Below are 19425 nucleotides of genomic sequence, written 5' to 3' on the forward strand. Positions count from 1 at the left end.
TAACGGTAAAACAACATCAAACCAAGTAAAACAACATCATAACCAGGTAAAACAACATCAGAACCAGGTAAAACAACATCATAACCAAGTAAAACAATATCATAACCTGGTAAAACTACATCATAACCAGGTAAAACAACATCATAACCAGGTAAAACAACATCATAACCAGGTAAAACTACATCATTACCAGGTAAAACACTATCATAACCAAGTAAAACAACATCATAACCAGGTAAAACTACATCATAACCAGGTAAAACAACATTATAACCAAGTAAAACAACATCATGACCAGGTAAAACAACATTATAACCAAGTAAAACAACATCATAACCAAGTAAAACAATATCAGAACCATGTAAAACTACATCAGAATCATGTAAAACAACATCAGAACCAGGTAAAACAACATCATAACCAGGTAAAACAACATCATAACCAGGTAAAACTACATCAGAACCAGGTAAAACAACATCAGAACCAGGTAAAACAACATCATAACCAAGTAAAACAACATCAGAACCATGTAAAACAACACCAAAACCATGTAAAACAATATCATAACCAGGTAAAACAACATCACAACCAAGTAAAACAACATCATAACCAAGTAAAACAACATCAGAACCATGTAAAACAACACCAAAACCATGTAAAACAATATCATAACCAGGTAAAACAACATCACAACCAAGTAAAACAACATCAGAACCAAGTAAAACAACATCATAACCATGTAAAAAAACAACACCAAAACCATGTAAAACAATACCATAACCAAGTAAAACAACATCACAACCAAGTAAAACAACATCATAACCTAGTAAAACAACATCAGAACCAGGTAAAACTACATCACAACCAGGTAAAACAATATCATAACCAAGTAAAACAACATCAGAACCAGGTAAAACAAACATCACAACCAGGTAAAACAACATCATAACCTAGTAAAACAACATCAGAACCAGGTAAAACAATATCAGAACCAGGTAAAACAACATCATAACCAGGTAAAACAACATCATAACCAGGTAAAACTACATCAGAACCAGGTAAAACAACATCAGAACCAGGTAAAACAACATCATAACCAAGTAAAACAACATCAGAACCATGTAAAACAACACCAAAACCATGTAAAACAATATCATAACCAGGTAAAACAACATCACAACCAAGTAAAACAACATCATAACCAAGTAAAACAACATCAGAACCATGTAAAACAACACCAAAACCATGTAAAACAATATCATAACCAGGTAAAACAACATCACAACCAAGTAAAACAACATCAGAACCAAGTAAAACAACATCATAACCATGTAAAACAACACCAAAACCATGTAAAACAATATCATAACCAGGTAAAACAACATCACAACCAAGTAAAACAACATCATAACCTAGTAAAACAACATCAGAACCAGGTAAAACAATATCATAACCAAGTAAAACAACATCAGAACCAGGTAAAACAAGATCACAACCAGGTAAAACAACATCATAACCTAGTAAAACAACATCAGAACCAGGTAAAACAATATCAGAACCATGTAAAACAACATCAGAACCATATAAAACAATATCATAACCAAGTAAAACAATATCGGAACCATGTAAAACAACATCAGAACCAAGTAAAACAACATCATAACGAGGTAAAACAACATCATACAATATCATCTTCATAACAAATCAGTCCTCTGTAATCAACATTTACATCATACAATCATTGCCGGAGATCCACATTTATTTGCACTACGCTATGCTACATAGAGCAGTGCAATCAACCATGTGTCCCCAAAGATACTATATAATGTAAGGTTGTGAAACTACATTAAATGTCACCTATGTAACTAGAAAAATATCTTCAATCAAAAGGCAAGAACACATGGACTATTTGTTTCACAAAGATTATCAGGTGAGGTATTATGATAGTAAATTTTGCTAATTTCGAAAAAGACAAAGAAATGAATGTAAGTATACCGACCGAGCAAGTAGGTCCCCTGGAGTCTCCTCCTTCAGTTCCTGTAGGACAGTCCGTAACACTGTCAGTGGCCATTCCTTCCTGTTCTCAAGGTTTGTCACTCCCTGTAGGCCAGAAAGCAATATAAACTGCATAAACTTACATCATTGCTCAGGTAGAGAATACATTTGATACTTTGTTTTCATCAGTCAAGGTTAACCAAGGTCAATTGGAGGCAAGGCCTCTTTGTAGTAGACAGCGGCTACCTCACTGACAGAATCTTGCCTGGACACATATTCATGATGACACAGATAAATCTATCTTTCAAGTTTCTATAAGAAAAATATGCCACTTATAAGAATAAGGAGACCATAGATCTTTACCTTATGTTCTAACCGGCTGAAATGTTAGATCTTTTCAGTAAACATGTAACATACTTTAACATAGGTACAACAGGCCATGTGAGATAGCATTAGTCTGAGGTACATTGGAGGCTTACCTTGTCCCTAAGAGCTGGGGTGAGTTTGTTGTAGAAGATGTCACTGGGACGGGCAATGCTGGGTTGTGCATTAGCCTGTGTTGTACTGCTCACACTGCCCGACTGAAAAAACAAAACAAAAAAACCTTGTCAAAAGCATGTTCTATATAGAATTTAGTTCCTTTTAACAGCCAGGGTCATATACTGATGTGCCAGGTTTAGATGGTGGAGGAAAGCCTTAACCACTCCCCCACCACAGCCCCAAGTAGAATTTAGAGGAACCACAGCCCCAAGTAGAATTTAGAGGAACCACAGCCCCAAGTAGAATTTAGAGGAACCACAGCCCCAAGTAGAATTCAGAGGAACCACAGCCCCAAGTAGAATTTAGAGGAACCACAGCCCCAAGTAGAATTTAGAGGAACCACAGCCCCAAGTAGAATTTAGAGGAACCACAGCCCCAAGTAGAATTTAGAGGAACCACAGCCCCAAGTAGAATTTAGAGGAACCACAGCCCCAAGTAGAATTTAGAGGAACATGCATTTACATTTCTACTGAAGGGTTTAAGCTTGTTTTCTCTACAAACATTGTTTTAAGATACTTCAAGTTTTCAATGTGGAATTACATATTTTCTCTTCTACTTTTAATCAATCTTGTATATTTTCACTTTTATTTTTTAAGGAGTAACTGTTGCCATAGAAAACACTAACTCCTTAACAACTTGGCACAGTAAATCCCTGTTAGAAATACCTACCTTAGAAGCTTGAGCCAGGGCATCCCTCTGTTGCCAGCGTTTATATAGACCAAAGAGAGGTGAGGCTCCGTCAACCCACTGTATAAGTCCTGAGCGTGGCCCTAAGGGAGTCACAGAGTAGTGACGAGCCCTGTACAGCTGTTGATCCCCACTACAAGTGAAATAAGACAATTCAGCATTATGACTAACAAAACTACTGACATAACACAACACTTGTATCCCAAAATAAAAGATAAAGGTCTATAGCTATACGTTTACTAGCACACTTATCATCACCTTCAGAACTGTTTAATTAGAATAAATAAAATGTTAATTTTCATAACGCGGGTCGTTTTATGTTTCCCGCCGTCGTCCTAAATGCCGCGCGGTAGTTGACTATCACTGCGCCAGAAGGCAAAACAGCGAAATGAATCTCCACTGTTATCGTACTCCGGAAAGGTAGTGGGCCTTTAACCGTATGAATTTGAAAATGGAGACAATTATAAAAATTTCCATTTTTCTCATTTTTGAAATCTAAAAGTTAGAAGACAGCATTTTAACAATGCTACATACTTTGAAGCACTGGCAAACATGTTGTTGACAATGCTGAGAAACTGCATGATTCTCTCATCGAGATGTAGATCCTCTAAACCTTTGAATAAGTAGGGGTACCTGACAAATGAAAATGGATAGAGTAAATTTACAAAAGTAAATACAATTTCAAAGCTAGAATGATAGTAGTAAACTTGATTCAATGATAATCAGAAAATTTTAATATTTCAACAAAGGCAAAAGCAAGTACACTGATTAGTTCATCTCTGTTATCATTTTATAACTAAGTCGTTATTTCCGCCAATCTTTCTTTCTAATATGGTCAAATTACTCTCAATATCTAACACATGATGTAAATGACATTATATTGTATTGAATCATGTTACATTCCAAATTCATTATTGGATATTTCTGTTACATCCCTTTGCATTTCCCTTATTATTATCAATACTCAAGCATAACTGACGTATCCAAGAGGGACAAAATAGTCATCTTTAAATGGTAATGAAGCATGCCGATATTTGGTTTCTTTAACTTACTTTTTGCCGTCTGATCCAATGAAGACAAGCTTCTTGGGTTTAGTCTTGGTTGGAAGAATCTGCAGTGTATTGGATACGGATTCTATAGTCACAACCTGTGAAAACAAAAATCACTTTAATTATACATCCAAGGAGTTGAGAAACTATGAAATTCAATTTCAACATCAGCTGAAAATAGGGACACAAAATACTATCTAGACTTCTAACGCCTACCCGTCCTGATGTCCCTAGACCAGGCATGGCGATAACTGTGTTTTTCAGTGAAGCAAGTTTAGGACTGATCTTTTCCATCCTCAGAATCAGACTGCTGCGCTTCTGGGCCCTTTGTTGTAAACTTGAATGTAGCTAGAAAAACAAAATTTTATAGTATATTAGAAGATCTATTTAATACATAATTTTTTTAGCAATGTATTTAAACAATTATCTATGTATAAAATATATGCTATCTGAAATATTTGAAATACATATAATTTCTATTGAAGATTATTTTTTTTATCTAAAACATTTATTTTGCCAATTCCTACCTGTTTGAAGTGTTGCCAGCTATTGTTTGGGTGACTAGGGTTGGTCGGATTCCGAAGTTTCTCCATGGCAGCATTGATAAGTTTTCCATAAGTTTCATGAAACCACTCTTCATGTGGCGTCTCCGGTGTTTCACTGGTAATCTCCTGAAGTTTCTCCATGGTATACAGGGTCTGATAAACAGTAATACTTGTTATAAACAAAATTTGGACAATGGTAGTGATTGGGGGGGGGGGGAGACTTTTTGAGGTTGAAGAATGTACCGATTGAAAAATAACTGCTTTTATTTTAAAAGATACAACTTGTCAATCAAATATTATGCAACATGTCACTCAAAAAACATTAAATAAGTGTCAGAGAGAAAAAACAATAACAATTCTGAGTGTGAAGGATATTGTCACTACATCTTAATTTTAATCATAATGATCACTTTCCTTCTTGACACAAGAAAGAAGAGATAAACTGGCAGCATTTTGAATAGAATGGTGTTCTCGTTGTTTAAGAGACTTTGGTACTTACAGGCTTCATAATGGTCCTGTGCTTCTCCTTAATGATAGCCAGTTTTTCGTCCTTGGTCAGCGAGCTGTTGGCCATGACCTTTTTCACCTCGGCATCAAGCTGGCTCAGTTTGCGAGACACGTCCTGGTGCTGTTGGTTAAGTGTACCCAGCCAAAGTTCGTCCCACAGTAGAGTGATACGCCTCAGCTCTTGTACAAGCTGCTTCACCTCACCAATCATCCTAAAATATGGAGGAAATCTATATCACTGATACATCATAACATACAGCCGAATTCTACTATAGATACATTCTTAAATACTAGGAAATGCTAGATTGGATAAATCCAAAATACAGCAAAATTTGATCATCCTACATCTTTTTGTATCAGTTTTCTTCTTCAAGTCGTGATGATTACTTCAACACTTGTTTGCTTTCTGATGGTAAGATGTCTCTTCCCTGTATTCAAATGGGGAATAAAGGGCTAGATAACTATGTTCATGGTAAAGGATAACAATCACTTTTTATGAATGAACCTTTGATAATATGTACCTAGAAATGTTGACAGTTTTGTTACAGTAAACTGTCCTATTCTACATACCTTGGATTGTTGGCAGCGAGGGTGTCCACTATAGAGGTAAGACAGTTTTGTTACAGTAAACTGTCCTATTCTACATACCTTGGATTGTTGACAGCGAGGGTGTCCACTATAGAGGTAAGACAGTTTTGTTACAGTAAACTGTCCTATTCTACATACCTTGGATTGTTGACAGCGAGGGTGTCCACCATAGAGGTGAGACAGTTTTGTTACAGTAAACTGTCCTATTCTACATACCTTGGATTGTTGGCAGCGAGGGTGTCCACTATAGAGGTAAGACAGTTTTGTTACAGTAAACTGTCCTATTCTACATACCTTGGATTGTTGACAGCGAGGGTGTCCACTATAGAGGTAAGACAGTTTTGTTACAGTAAACTGTACTATTCTACATACCTTGGATTGTTGACAGCGAGGGTGTCCACTATAGAGGTAAGACAGTTTTGTTACAGTAAACTGTCCTATTCTACATACCTTGGATTGTTGACAGCGAGTGTATCCACTATAGAGGTAAGACAGTTTTGTTACAGTAAACTGTCCTATTCTACATACCTTGGATTGTTGACAGCGAGGGTGTCCACTATAGAGGTAAGACAGTTTTGTTACAGTAAACTGTCCTATTCTACATACCTTGGATTGTTGACAGCGAGTGTATCCACTATAGAGGTAAGACAGTTTTGTTACAGTAAACTGTACTATTCTACATACCTTGGATTGTTGACAGTGAGGGTGTCCACCATAGAGGTGAGACAGTTTTGTTACAGTAAACTGTCCTATTCTACATACCTTGGATTGTTGACAGCGAGGGTGTCCACTATAGAGGTAAGACAGTTTTGTTACAGTAAACTGTCCTATTCTACATACCTTGGATTGTTGGCAGCGAGGGTGTCCACTATAGAGGTAAGACAGTTTTGTTACAGTAAACTGTCCTATTCTACATACCTTGGATTGTTGACAGCGAGTGTATCCACTATAGAGGTAAGACAGTTTTGTTACAGTAAACTGTCCTATTCTACATACCTTGGATTGTTGACAGCGAGTGTATCCACTATAGAGGTAAGACAGTTTTGTTACAGTAAACTGTCCTATTCTACATACCTTGGATTGTTGACAGCGAGTGTATCCACTATAGAGGTAAGACAGTTTTGTTACAGTAAACTGTCCTATTCTACATACCTTGGATTGTTGACAGCGAGTGTATCCACTATAGAGGTAAGACAGTTTTGTTACAGTAAACTGTCCTATTCTACATACCTTGGATTGTTGACAGCGAGGGTGTCCACTATAGAGGTAAGACAGTTTTGTTACAGTAAACTGTCCTATTCTACATACCTTGGATTGTTGACAGCGAGGGTGTCCAATAGAGGTGAGACAGTTTTGTTACAGTAAACTGTCCTATTCTACATACCTTGGATTGTTGACAGCGAGAGTGTCCACTATAGAGGTGAGACAGTTTTGTTACAGTAAACTGTCCTATTCTACATACCTTGGATTGTTGACAGCGAGTGTATCCACTATAGAGGTAAGACAGTTTTGTTACAGTAAACTGTCCTATTCTACATACCTTGGATTGTTGACAGCGAGTGTATCCACTATAGAGGTAAGACAGTTTTGTTACAGTAAACTGTCCTATTCTACATACCTTGGATTGTTGACAGCGAGGGTGTCCACTATAGAGGTAAGACAGTTTTGTTACAGTAAACTGTCCTATTCTACATACCTTGGATTGTTGACAGCGAGTGTATCCACTATAGAGGTAAGACAGTTTTGTTACAGTAAACTGTCCTATTCTACATACCTTGGATTGTTGACAGCGAGGGTGTCCACTATAGAGGTAAGACAGTTTTGTTACAGTAAACTGTCCTATTCTACATACCTTGGATTGTTGACAGCGAGGGTGTCCACCATAGAGGTGAGACAGTTTTGTTACAGTAAACTGTCCTATTCTACATACCTTGGATTGTTGACAGCGAGGGTGTCCACTATAGAGGTAAGACAGTTTTGTTACAGTAAACTGTCCTATTCTACATACCTTGGATTGTTGACAGCGAGGGTGTCCACATATAGAGGTAAGACAGTTTTGTTACAGTAAACTGTCCTATTCTACATACCTTGGATTGTTGACAGCGAGAGTGTCCACTATAGAGGTAAGGTAAGACAGTTTTGTTACAGTAAACTGTCCTATTCTACATACCTTGGATTGTTGACAGCGAGTGTATCCACTATAGAGGTGAGACAGTTTTGTTACAGTAAACTGTACTATTCTACATACCTTGGATTGTTGACAGCGAGGGTGTCCACCATAGAGGTGAGACAGTTTTATTACAGTAAACTGTCCTATTCTACATACCTTGGATTGTTGACAGCGAGGGTGTCCACTATAGAGGTAAGACAGTTTTGTTACAGTAAACTGTCCTATTCTACATACCTTGGATTGTTGACAGCGAGGGTGTCCACCATAGAGGTGAGACAGTTTTGTTACAGTAAACTGTCCTATTCTACATACCTTGGATTGTTGACAGCGAGTGTATCCACTATAGAGGTAAGACAGTTTTATTAAAGTAAACTGTACTATTCTACATACCTTGGATTGTTGACAGCGAGTGTATCCACTATAGAGGTAAGACAGTTTTGAAGCATGGTAGTAGATGGATCCTCCTCCTCAGCCTCTTCCTCCTGGGACTGTTGTTCTTCCTCCCCGCCCTCCTCCAGCTGCTCAGCCAGGTAGTTGTTCAGCAAGCCTGTTATACATACATGTTAGCAGAGTAAAGAGCAATCTCAGGGATCTAATGAGTTACTGAATTTACTGTACATGTCATAATTACTACCCCTTACACTATAATACTCTTTCCTCTTTCTGTGGAGTTTCTACTTCGGATTGAGGCAAAATACGACTAGTCTGGATTCCTTAATCTTAATACAGTACTTATTTTTTAGGTTACATTTTTAAATGAAGCTGATTTCTAGATAATGGAAATATCATGAAAGTATAATTTACAATAAATTATATTTTTGTCCATGAAAATTGACATTTTTCACACTTTTCACATAGCTTTATGTTGCTGTGATAACAATATAATGTAATAACAAAACAGATCTTGGTTAAAAATAAGACTCCTGTGGCATGTAAGGAATGTGTGAACTCACTGTTTCTGTTTTGTTCCTTGGTGAACTTGTCAGTAGAGGAACTACCAACAACGGCCGGGTAGACAATGAGGTGGGGAGCGTCCTGGGCTACACGACACAGTAGGTCAGAGATGCTCTGTCGGACGTACGACTCGGGGTGACTCAGTCTGGAGAACAGCTGTGGTATGATACCTGGAAAAGAACAAGTTTCTATTATTTTACTTTATCAATGACTTAATAATAATATCAGACACATATCTTAACCAGCAGCTTTAAATGGTAAGATATTCTAACCTGATTATACAACCACTATCAATCTTTGAAATCCTACTAATTCAATATAATTAAGAAAACTTCACAGAAATTCAAAAGTTTATTTTTGAATATTAGACCAAATAATCACCCAGGATACTAAAAAAAATGTTTTAATTTCTTTTTCTAGATTAATTAAAACTTGATTTTATAAAATAATGAGAAATGACATAAAAAGAACACAACAACCATATAGGAAGATTGTGTAATACCTTTCCAGGGTGCTGTTGGAGTACTGGCCAGTCCACTTTCCAGAACATTCCTCAATTCCCATGCATGTTTTACTAAAAGTCGCAAAAGTCTCAGAGTGGCGATGACATTACCATCCTCATCACTCTGTATCACCTCTATCTACAAGTTAACACATATAAAACAATAAGAACATTTCTTCAAACTTAAACAGTCCTCCACAAACATTGAATTTATTCCTGATTTGTAACAGGACATTGATATAAACACAATGGTACCACTTTGAAAAATCAGCACTGCTAAGTCATTTAGTTTCTTTATAAAATGTGGGTTTCAGGTATTAAAATAAATACTATATCTCTTTAAAACAGTCTTTTCTTTTTGTTAAAGTGAGCTTCATGTTTGATCAATCAACATCCCAAACCCATCTATAAGACAGTCAGCTGTGACATTTATCTCCGTCCAATTATGAATTAATATCTAACTCTGAATGACTCTTGTACATAAGATTTACAGTGATGTTCTGACAAGTGACAGTATGATGGTCTAGTATTGCTCTTATAAAAACCAATGGGAGTACGTAAGGGGAGGTAATCTTTACTAAATTTGAAACATTGTCTTCTTGTTAACCTTGATAGGTGGTAGTTTGATGAAGCACACTACAGGACAGTACAACTGGTCATATCATAGTAACAACAGCCTACTTATAGACTCTGGTACATCATAGCCCAAAGTATTCACCACAGAGCTGGAGCCTTACCAGACCGTTGAGCTGTAGGTAGGTGAAGTAGGCCTTGGCTGACAGTTGGTAGTAGTGGTAGACACGATGGACCACTCCCTGCCATACATTCAGCAGTGCCTCTATACACTCGTCTGATGCAATCTGTAGTGATAGACAGCAGGACAATAACTGTTTCCTTGTCGTCTCTGTCCCCTCATCACAAACATCCTGTAACAAGAAATTCAGCTATCAAAACATATCACTTTTCTCACTAATAAACCAGAAAAATATTTTTGTTATGAAAATATTCAATTAAGTAATTTTAGCCTTCTAGCCAACTAGTCTTATTTGTGTGCAAACAATCATCATGAGAATCATCTCCTCAGATGAAATAATACAAAAGTACATCCCAGATTGTTCCATGGAATTTACAACAAAAGAGTGCCCTAAAAGTTTTCATTCAGCTATATTTTGACTTTCAAAATTTCAGAAAAACATCACACACAAACTTGGTAAAGTAGGAATGCTAATGTTGATATGATTGGCGTTAGTTTTGACTCGTACCTGATCCTGTTCCCCGATATCCTCCTCATTGGATACCTGGGTGTGTATCTGACTGAGAACGCTCAGAACCTTGGCAGTCTCCTCATTACTAGTGCCCTACAAAATAAATATAACTTTATAATAAACAAATTCTAAAAAGAATTACACAACTTTCCAAAGTTAACATACAATACATAGAACAAGACACAATCATCTACAGTATGATAATTAGCATATAAAAGCTCATTCTCTAAAATGAACTTTTGTATAAGATTTCGAATGCAGAGTTAATTCCATTGTTTCGAGTATAATTTTGTTTCTTCTAATGAGCGATTTCCATGCTGTTTTTGTTTGGTTTTACCTTGGGTAGCAGTGACAGGACATCAGCTTTCTCATCAGTCAGAAGTTCCACAGACCCATGGCTGTAAAATGAACATCCTTACTCAATAATAGCAACAATTTACTTTCATTAAAATGAAGTCTCTCTTAACCTGCTATGTTGTTTCCTATATACACTCGAAATACAATATACAGAAAATTTCTACAATACAAAACCTTAATGCCTATCAATCATGGCTGTACAGATGGTTCTTTTGTCTTCCTTTATCTAATTCCAAATCCTATCATGACAATACCTAAAATGTGGAAAATCTCAAAGCAGACCTTATAGCTTACTGTTTTATCATTGCTTTTGATAAAAATAAAAATAACAATTAATTCACCTGGCGTTGTCTACTGCCTTCCTGCCCCACTTATAACACCAACTAGCCAGGGAGAACCAGGCCTTGCTCAGTGTGGCCGACTCCATCGTCCCCAGGTGTAGGATACGACCCACCACACTGTCGATGTCAGACAGAATCGGGTTGTCTCCGATCCTCAGCACTGTAACAAAACACAAATTGCAACATTAGCCAAAGACTTTGAGGTATAAAACTCCAACAATTTTCTAGGACTAAAGATGGGCTAGGCATTGACTTTCAGTTGAGTTTAGAAAGTTTATTTCAGGAAAAGTTCTTATCCTCTTTTTACAGGTATTATAAGACTATCAGACAGATTCAGAGCAAAATAAGATCAATTGCAACTGAAAAATCCAGGACTTTTTTTCTACTTTTCATTAAAGATGCTCCACCGCCGACAGAGCATATATGATATTCATCATTTAAACAATGATTAGTGTTTAATCGTGTATACATAAGTCTAATTAACACAAAAAACAATATAAAATAATTTGTTTTGCCTTTGGGTCATGCGCATTCATTACTTCATTCCATATAAGATATAGTGCTACTGATTTTTTTCGGGATGCAATTAATTATTTTTTATATTTTTAACTTGAAGTAAAATTAGAAGCTCAAACTTTTCAACGGCGGTAATGGTGTAAAGTAAGTAACTTTTGTAACTGAAGAAAAATACAAAATCGTCTGCTGTTGTTTTTGATAGTGAAAAAATACCATTTGTCAGCGGTGGAGCATCTTTAACTAAACTAACCTTGATCTGCTTCCTCCAAAACTAAGCCAAGTTTTTTCCTTGCTCCACGTTCTTCCGTCTCCAGCAGTAGATTTAAGTTGCGGACCAGAGCCGACACACTGCTATCCTTTACTTTGTCTTCTGCTGACAATTTAAGTTGGCTAGCCGCATTGACCAGCATCTTGTGGTCAATCTGTAACCACTTGACCAATGTAAGGAGTGACCGAGCTGATAACTCGCTACAGTTAGCTAAGTAAGTCTTGTCTTTAGTGTCCACCTGAAGGTCACTACAGATGTAACCCACCACACTGGAGCTCAGCACATTGATACTGTCCTTAGTCTGACCAATACTGTGTAGAAGTTTAGCACCTTCTCTTTCTACCTTTAGGATGTCCAGCTGGCTGGAGGCTCTATCAGGTGAGCGGAGTCCAGTCAGTGCAGGCAGAAGAGCCTCAGTAGTGCTCATCCGACCATTCTCTGTAGAATCCTTTGTCATTGTACATATCTGACGGAGCAATAGTTCCTCAGCCAAGTTGAAGTTACTCTGCTTTCTTGCTAGAGAAGTTGTCGAAAGTCTTAGCTGGAATAATTGGTTCTTCAGACCTACAAAGTATGAGAATTCTTCATTAAATGACACAATTTTTTATACTTCAATGGACATCCTGGAGTCCAGAATATAAATTTGATAATCATTGAAGGCATAGATCTGGACCAATCAGTAGATCAAATATTCTTCATACATGAAGGTTTGTCTTGTATAATATATTTGGACCTATGAAACATCACTCACCATTCTGGTTGTCGAGGCCAGGCAGCTGTTGTTGTAGCAGTAACAACCTTTGTATCTGTAGGAAAGTACTGACATCGTGCTCGCCCGCCTCTAACTTCAGGTTCTCATTCAAAGGCAGCAGTACCACCTGAAACAGTAAAACTTCTAATGTAAAAGTATATAAAGCTGAAACACTTATTTAGTTTAGAAGTCTTAAATAATTTTTGGGGTAAAAGTTTTCTTGCTTAATCAGTACATGTAATGTTATCAATATTGTATACAAGTGTAACAAATTCCACAGTAAATTTATTTAAATTACTGGTTCCATAGAAACTGCAAATATCATGAATAATTCATATGTGGCTATTTCTAAATACCACAATCTCCAAAAACACAAATCATACACTTCACACACGCAAGACACCACATATACGGCTGGCTGTCCTTAAATTACCCTGGCTGTTAATAGGACATGAATATATAATAAACCAAACTATTTCTATTGTCTATACACGTCAAACATTTCATGTTCTGCTGTATGTTGTAGCTGTATCTACTGGACATGACAATAAGAATTGTTGGTCATACTGTAATAGAAATAAAACATTTAAATCAAAGCCAAGTGTCATCAAGAGAGAGCAGTATTATTGTTACCTTGTTTTTCTTGTCCTCGAGCTGTTGACGGAGTGTGACAATAGTGGATAGTTCAGTGAGAGTTTGTTGGGACATGAGGAGCGGCCATTCCATTGATTGAATCCTCAGAATGTTTTCAGCCAACTTCTCTCCCTGGGCAAGACAGCGCACCATATCAGCTCTGTAGGAAGAATAACATTGTCAAATCAATAACAGTCTAAAGTATTCCATGATTATTTTTAGGTCATTAAAAGGTTTGTCTATTTTGCAAAAAGTTGATAATATGATAATTAAATAACATTGTAAAGATTTTATTCTTATATTTCATTCATTTGTTGTCAATTCTGTTCCATCTGCAACATGATATGGAACATAATCTTCCCCACATTTCTTTCTCATCTAATCTCCAGTTAATCGCATAAAATATATCCTCATCTTTTCTTCAGTTAATCACATTTAATTAGAGTTACTCAAAGGCAGACATTTTTAATGTCACAATGATATTACATTAGAATGACAAAGACTTTATTACAAGACAAGTTAAGCAGACTCACTTAACGCTGGACTGTTCCATCATGAGAGAGGCTACTTGGATGAAGTTGCGGTGGACTTGGTCCAATTTCTGAGTCTGGCTCCAGAGTTGTTGTGTGTGGGCTTTGTCAGACTTACTGATGTCAGACACTCCAGGCACAAGCTCCAAGTTCTCCCTCACACCTACATAATCCTCACGTTCAAACGATGACAGTGCTCTAAAACAGTCAGTTAAAGTGGTAACTTTTATTGATTTCAAATCCCTAAAACAGGCTTCCACCCAACACTTTTTCTCTCAATGCTTATATATACATATACATAGATAAGGTGTGACACTCAATTTTCAATAAATACCCAATGCCTAATATAAAACCCCTGGAGATTCATTTATTGTAAGTATTTATACGAACATCACTACTGTAGAGTTGTTAATATTTGCAGGTGTTTTAATTTTGCTTAATTTACGAAATTTAATACCTTGCGAAATGTATCAAAATCATGGTTTTACATATTATAACCTGTTGTATGAATGACACTTTCAAAGGATACAAAGACAATTCGCAAAAACAAATCCTCCTAAATAAGTTCCAAAAATCACGAAACTTACACCCAGTATATAACTGAATAATTGGACTATACATTATCAACATCTTTACTTAACTAACATTTACAATGTTTTCATTTTAATAGTCAAAATATGTCCCCACAATGAATACAGTAAGTTCTGACTTTACTATAAACACTGTATAGTAGGGACCAAGTCCACAAGTCAGATACGAGTCTCTGGTAGTCATGGATCATTTCATTGTTCTGCTAGACATATTTGGCAAGATCAGAAAGACCAGGATTCATACTCACTTGATGTAGTTGATGTCGACAGAGGTTTTGAAGGCTGACTGTACATCAGAAAGTGTGGTGTCCTGTCGATATTCTACAACACGTTCCTGCCATTCCAGTACAGACTCCCAGTCACCAAGTCGCTGGTAACAGTCCACAACCTGGTCAAACAGAAGGCAACAAGTGGACAAAACTGACCATTGGTATGTTAAAATACTTAATAATTTAATAGTACATCTACAACTGCACATCCCCTTATTACATGATTTCTTCGTGTCAAATCAAGAACTCTAATGAAATAGATGTACTACTTGAGTGATTGAGTAAGAGACCATAACCTCCGATATTTTATGATGAAAAGCAATTCCAAGCAAGCACTTTTGGAAAGAAACATGTTTTTTAAACTTGATTAGTCAATGGGTACTTGAATTATGGCACAGAAACCTCTTTGCAGACACCATTGTCAGTACTGATGCAGACGCCAATATAGGTGATACATACATGGTCTTTTTGCAGGCACACAAAAATGGTTAAGTCATAAAAGATTAGACATACCTGATTGACGACCATGTTGAGTTTATTAACGTGTACAGAGGAGTCATGTTGCTGCTGTGACTGCTGTATCTGTGCCGACTGCTTACTGAGGATACCTGTGATCCTCTTTGGCATCACCATTTCTCCAGATGCCCGACTGCCTTCACTGTCTGTCCTTATATCCTCCGAGCCATCTGAGGACAGCATCGTCTTTAGGACTGACTTAAACTCAGCTGCTGCATTTTCATACCTGAACATTAAAATGTTGTAGACCGTCAAATGCATGTTCGTCAAGTTAGAAACAGTAATAATAGCATAGTGAGAGATGAAGACATATGCAATTTTGTTTCCTCAGGCCTCAAAGTTGAGAGAAATTTACTCGCATATGCGAGTAAATATTCCCAAAGACGAGTTAAAATTAACGATATATCGCCAAACGGCGAGTAAAAAATTCCTAAATATTTCCGGATTTATTTTGTGTTCGGTTCTTTTAGTAGTAACATATATCTAATCTGTGTCAGAAAAGCGCTTAAAAGCATAATTACTGCATGCTGTAAAGCGTCTTGATGACCCTACAGCGTGTATCAGTAGCAATGTGGCGGCAAAAAGGCTGGAGCAAATCCCCCTGACTTGTTTTGGCTTTAAAAAGTCAAAACAAACAGAAAACAATGGCAGATTTGACTCGGGATTCATGTGAAAAATGGGACTGAAGCCAATACATCGACAGGAAGCAAACGCTTCGACATGGCTGAATGAATGTTGTGGCTAAGACATGACGAAGGTACGATGTTTTGAAAGATGTGTGAACAGATTATTAATTAATCAATGGCCGGCAAAATAGACTTTGTGTCCAACTACTGATTGTTACGAAAGAGACAGACGCTTGTGTGACACAGAAAGACAGTAAGACATTCATGATACTGTTATCGCTTCAAACATTGCAAGATATGCACATGAAGTTCGTCAATGCATACATGTATAGAATTGCCAAGCCAGAACTACAGTGTAAATTCCAAGCCGCTGGTAGACATTTGCAACGAAAAACGGACTCTTGGAAGCTTGTACATGACTGCCTGAGGTATTAGGCCCAATTTATTCAATTTAAAATCAAATATTATAACCCTAATCGGCGAGATATGAGTTAGTAACTGAATAAATTTGAGATATATTGATAATTACTATACATTTATATATAAATTACTTATATTACCGTATATAGAAATGTAAACAGATTGAAAAATGGTTTAAAACAAAAAGGAAGCTGAAGTACAGAGGCTGTTTGGTGGTACATTGCAGTCGTTGAATAAAAAGAGTTTTGACCAACACAAAATTATGTTTTTCATGTTTTTAATACTTGTATATTTGTATCTGCTTGCTCAATAGTGTAAGGTGTCTCAATAAAGCTCTTAACACATCAAATCAATATTTGAAACTTATAAATTTCGCTTGACAACATATGGCGAGTAAAATTTAGAGGTCACTCGCCACTTGGCTAGTCATTCCCAAGTGCTACTTTAAAGCCTGTTCCTTAATGTGGGTCAAATTTTGAAACAAGGGTCATATTAACCTTCTTTTGTTACCTGACACTCTAGCTCACTTGTGTAAATGATGACAAAAGTATTATATTCCAGCAAAAAATTACAATTTGAAAGAGTTTTCTTCAAGAAGGTCAAACGTCAAAAGGGTCAAAATGACCTCCGTTTGGTACATTGCACACTGCCTTATTTTTGTGAATCTATATTTTGTACATTTCACAAAGCTTCACATTGGTGAATTTTTATCCAAAACATTAATTGCCAGTAAAATGTAGTATAGAGATCGATCATGGAAAATTAGTGACTAAACATCCATCTCTGCTGAGTTATGAGAAGAACATGTATATATTACTATCCAATGACATGACAACAGACAAAAGAAATAGTAGATTATGGACATTTCTACTCTGACAGGTGAAAAGGACACGATGATTCCTTACCGTCCTGAAGCCTTTTCTACAGCAGCCTTGATGAGAGACAGCTTCTTGCCAGTGATGTCCTTACACCAGGTGTACAGTCCTGTTACAGCGTCGGCCTGCTTCAGGTCACACAGGGCCTGTACTAGGTACACAAGTGTCTGCTCAAACTCCGGGCTCTACAAGGGGAAATTACAAGCATCCATGATTAGACACATCAGACGAACAACAGGGAATAATTGGCATATTTTAAAGGTATATATCTTTTTTCATAAATATTACTGAAAAATGAAAACTGAATAAGTGGCTCTGTTATAGCTATCATATTTCATCTATGTATTCTTTTGAACTATTCATATTATCTTCCCATTTTATATTGCACATTACCTGTGTATTGTTATTTTCCTTCATGTCCCTGAGCAGCTCATGAGCCTGTCTTACTGCCATGGCTGGCATCCCAGCATGCAAAGCTATCTTGATGATATTGGAGCGTATCCTTGACAACCACTCAAGACATGTAGCTTTGTTTGTGCGGAAAAATGTCCGAACAACCTAAAACAAAGTATTAATACAACTTTTGAAACAAAGTGAAAACACATTCAAAATTCATATGGATGCTTTGTAATGATTTACCAAATATGTTTTATATCAATTTTTGAATTAAGTTCCATGGAAATTCAAACCTACCTTTGGTGCCATTGGCATGGCTGCTGCACATCCTTCGTAAGCATTGTAGAGTAATTTCTCTAACTGTTCCATGAATGATAGCAGAAGCTGCACTCGAAGGTGACATCCTAGCTCTCCATTCTTCTCTGATGCTGTGTATAAATTGACAAACCAGTCAGATGAAATATCATGAGAGTTTACCTTACAACTTAATTTATACCAACAATCTAAATAGGTTTTGAAACAAGAAAAATATGTAAGGAAGAAATGCTCATTTTCCATAAGAAATCAGGATTTGACATGACACAATATGATCTCAACAGGCCAGAAATACACAGCAGAGGTATAGAAATGAAATTGAATTCTCATTGAAAGCTATAAGTAAATCTAAAACATCAAGGAAAATTATTACTTTATCATATATAAAAGCAATTGTAGGATTTTTTTTAAATATCACCGCAATAATAATACATTATGTCAAGAAAACAACATTATTGATCAAAAGTGAGTTGCAAATAAAAATATTGCATCAATGAAAGAAAAAAATCCCTTTGATGCAAATATTTCCATGATTTACTTGAATCCTTCACCTTTCTTTTGCTCTCCCTTGGATTTGTCTGAATCCTCATGTAAGTGGCTCTGCATATCTATGGCCACTTTTTTAATGACTCCTTCTATAGAGGTAAAAGTCTCCTGTGGTTTCCCGAGCGGAGTCCTCAGACGGTTTAACACACAGTATTGGGCTGCCTCCCAGGTGGCCCAGAACCATAGCATACCTTCATTACCATCAACCTACAGTAGAAACAACTACCAGATAATGTAATGGACACAAATGTTTAGCTTCTCAGTGGATCTAGAGAGCCAGAACAATTGTTAATGAGATATGACAAGAACCACAATGAAAAATAAAAAATACATTTTAACAAAACATTACATTTATCATATAGTTATCAATTGTTGAAAAATTATTTACACATTGATCATCATCAATCTCTAAAAATCTCAAGTAAATCTGATAAATATCTTGAAAACCACTCTTCAATATCCTTTTTAAAAATTGATATCCAATTCAAATTTTACACAAAGGTAAATGAAATCAAAGTACTCAAAGTACTGCAAATACAACGCAGCAGAAACAGAAAAATAGAATGAAATCAAATGAATTTCCAAAATCAAAATATATAAACCATATTATAAAGACTTTAATATCAATTATTTCAAGAACATTCAACTGATCACAGAAAATACATATGTTTTGT

At 36.4% G+C, this 19425-nt stretch overlaps 1 protein-coding gene across 1 annotated transcript in view; it reads right to left on the minus strand.

Annotated features, from left to right (window-relative positions):
- LOC138323179 (serine/threonine-protein kinase SMG1-like) overlaps positions 1 to 19425 on the minus strand; it is an 86127-nt gene that overhangs the window by 52595 nt on the left and 14107 nt on the right. Inside the window, exons 22-46 of the mRNA XM_069267589.1 lie at positions 18757 to 18958; positions 18188 to 18318; positions 17888 to 18052; positions 17525 to 17679; positions 15571 to 15799; positions 15037 to 15176; positions 14202 to 14396; positions 13669 to 13828; positions 13036 to 13162; positions 12267 to 12848; positions 11501 to 11660; positions 11140 to 11200; positions 10800 to 10895; positions 10275 to 10463; positions 9538 to 9676; positions 9035 to 9205; positions 8472 to 8628; positions 5316 to 5535; positions 4799 to 4969; positions 4488 to 4619; positions 4275 to 4369; positions 3757 to 3855; positions 3205 to 3355; positions 2475 to 2576; positions 2000 to 2100 (exon numbers count right to left, since the gene is read on the minus strand). Coding sequence (XP_069123690.1) covers positions 2000 to 2100; positions 2475 to 2576; positions 3205 to 3355; positions 3757 to 3855; positions 4275 to 4369; positions 4488 to 4619; positions 4799 to 4969; positions 5316 to 5535; positions 8472 to 8628; positions 9035 to 9205; positions 9538 to 9676; positions 10275 to 10463; positions 10800 to 10895; positions 11140 to 11200; positions 11501 to 11660; positions 12267 to 12848; positions 13036 to 13162; positions 13669 to 13828; positions 14202 to 14396; positions 15037 to 15176; positions 15571 to 15799; positions 17525 to 17679; positions 17888 to 18052; positions 18188 to 18318; positions 18757 to 18958 — 4130 coding nt within the window. The remainder of the gene's footprint in view (positions 1 to 1999; positions 2101 to 2474; positions 2577 to 3204; positions 3356 to 3756; positions 3856 to 4274; positions 4370 to 4487; positions 4620 to 4798; positions 4970 to 5315; positions 5536 to 8471; positions 8629 to 9034; positions 9206 to 9537; positions 9677 to 10274; positions 10464 to 10799; positions 10896 to 11139; positions 11201 to 11500; positions 11661 to 12266; positions 12849 to 13035; positions 13163 to 13668; positions 13829 to 14201; positions 14397 to 15036; positions 15177 to 15570; positions 15800 to 17524; positions 17680 to 17887; positions 18053 to 18187; positions 18319 to 18756; positions 18959 to 19425) is intronic.

The sequence above is a fragment of the Argopecten irradians genome, chromosome 5, assembly GCF_041381155.1.
Source record: "Argopecten irradians isolate NY chromosome 5, Ai_NY, whole genome shotgun sequence".
NCBI lineage: Eukaryota > Metazoa > Mollusca > Bivalvia > Pectinida > Pectinidae > Argopecten > Argopecten irradians.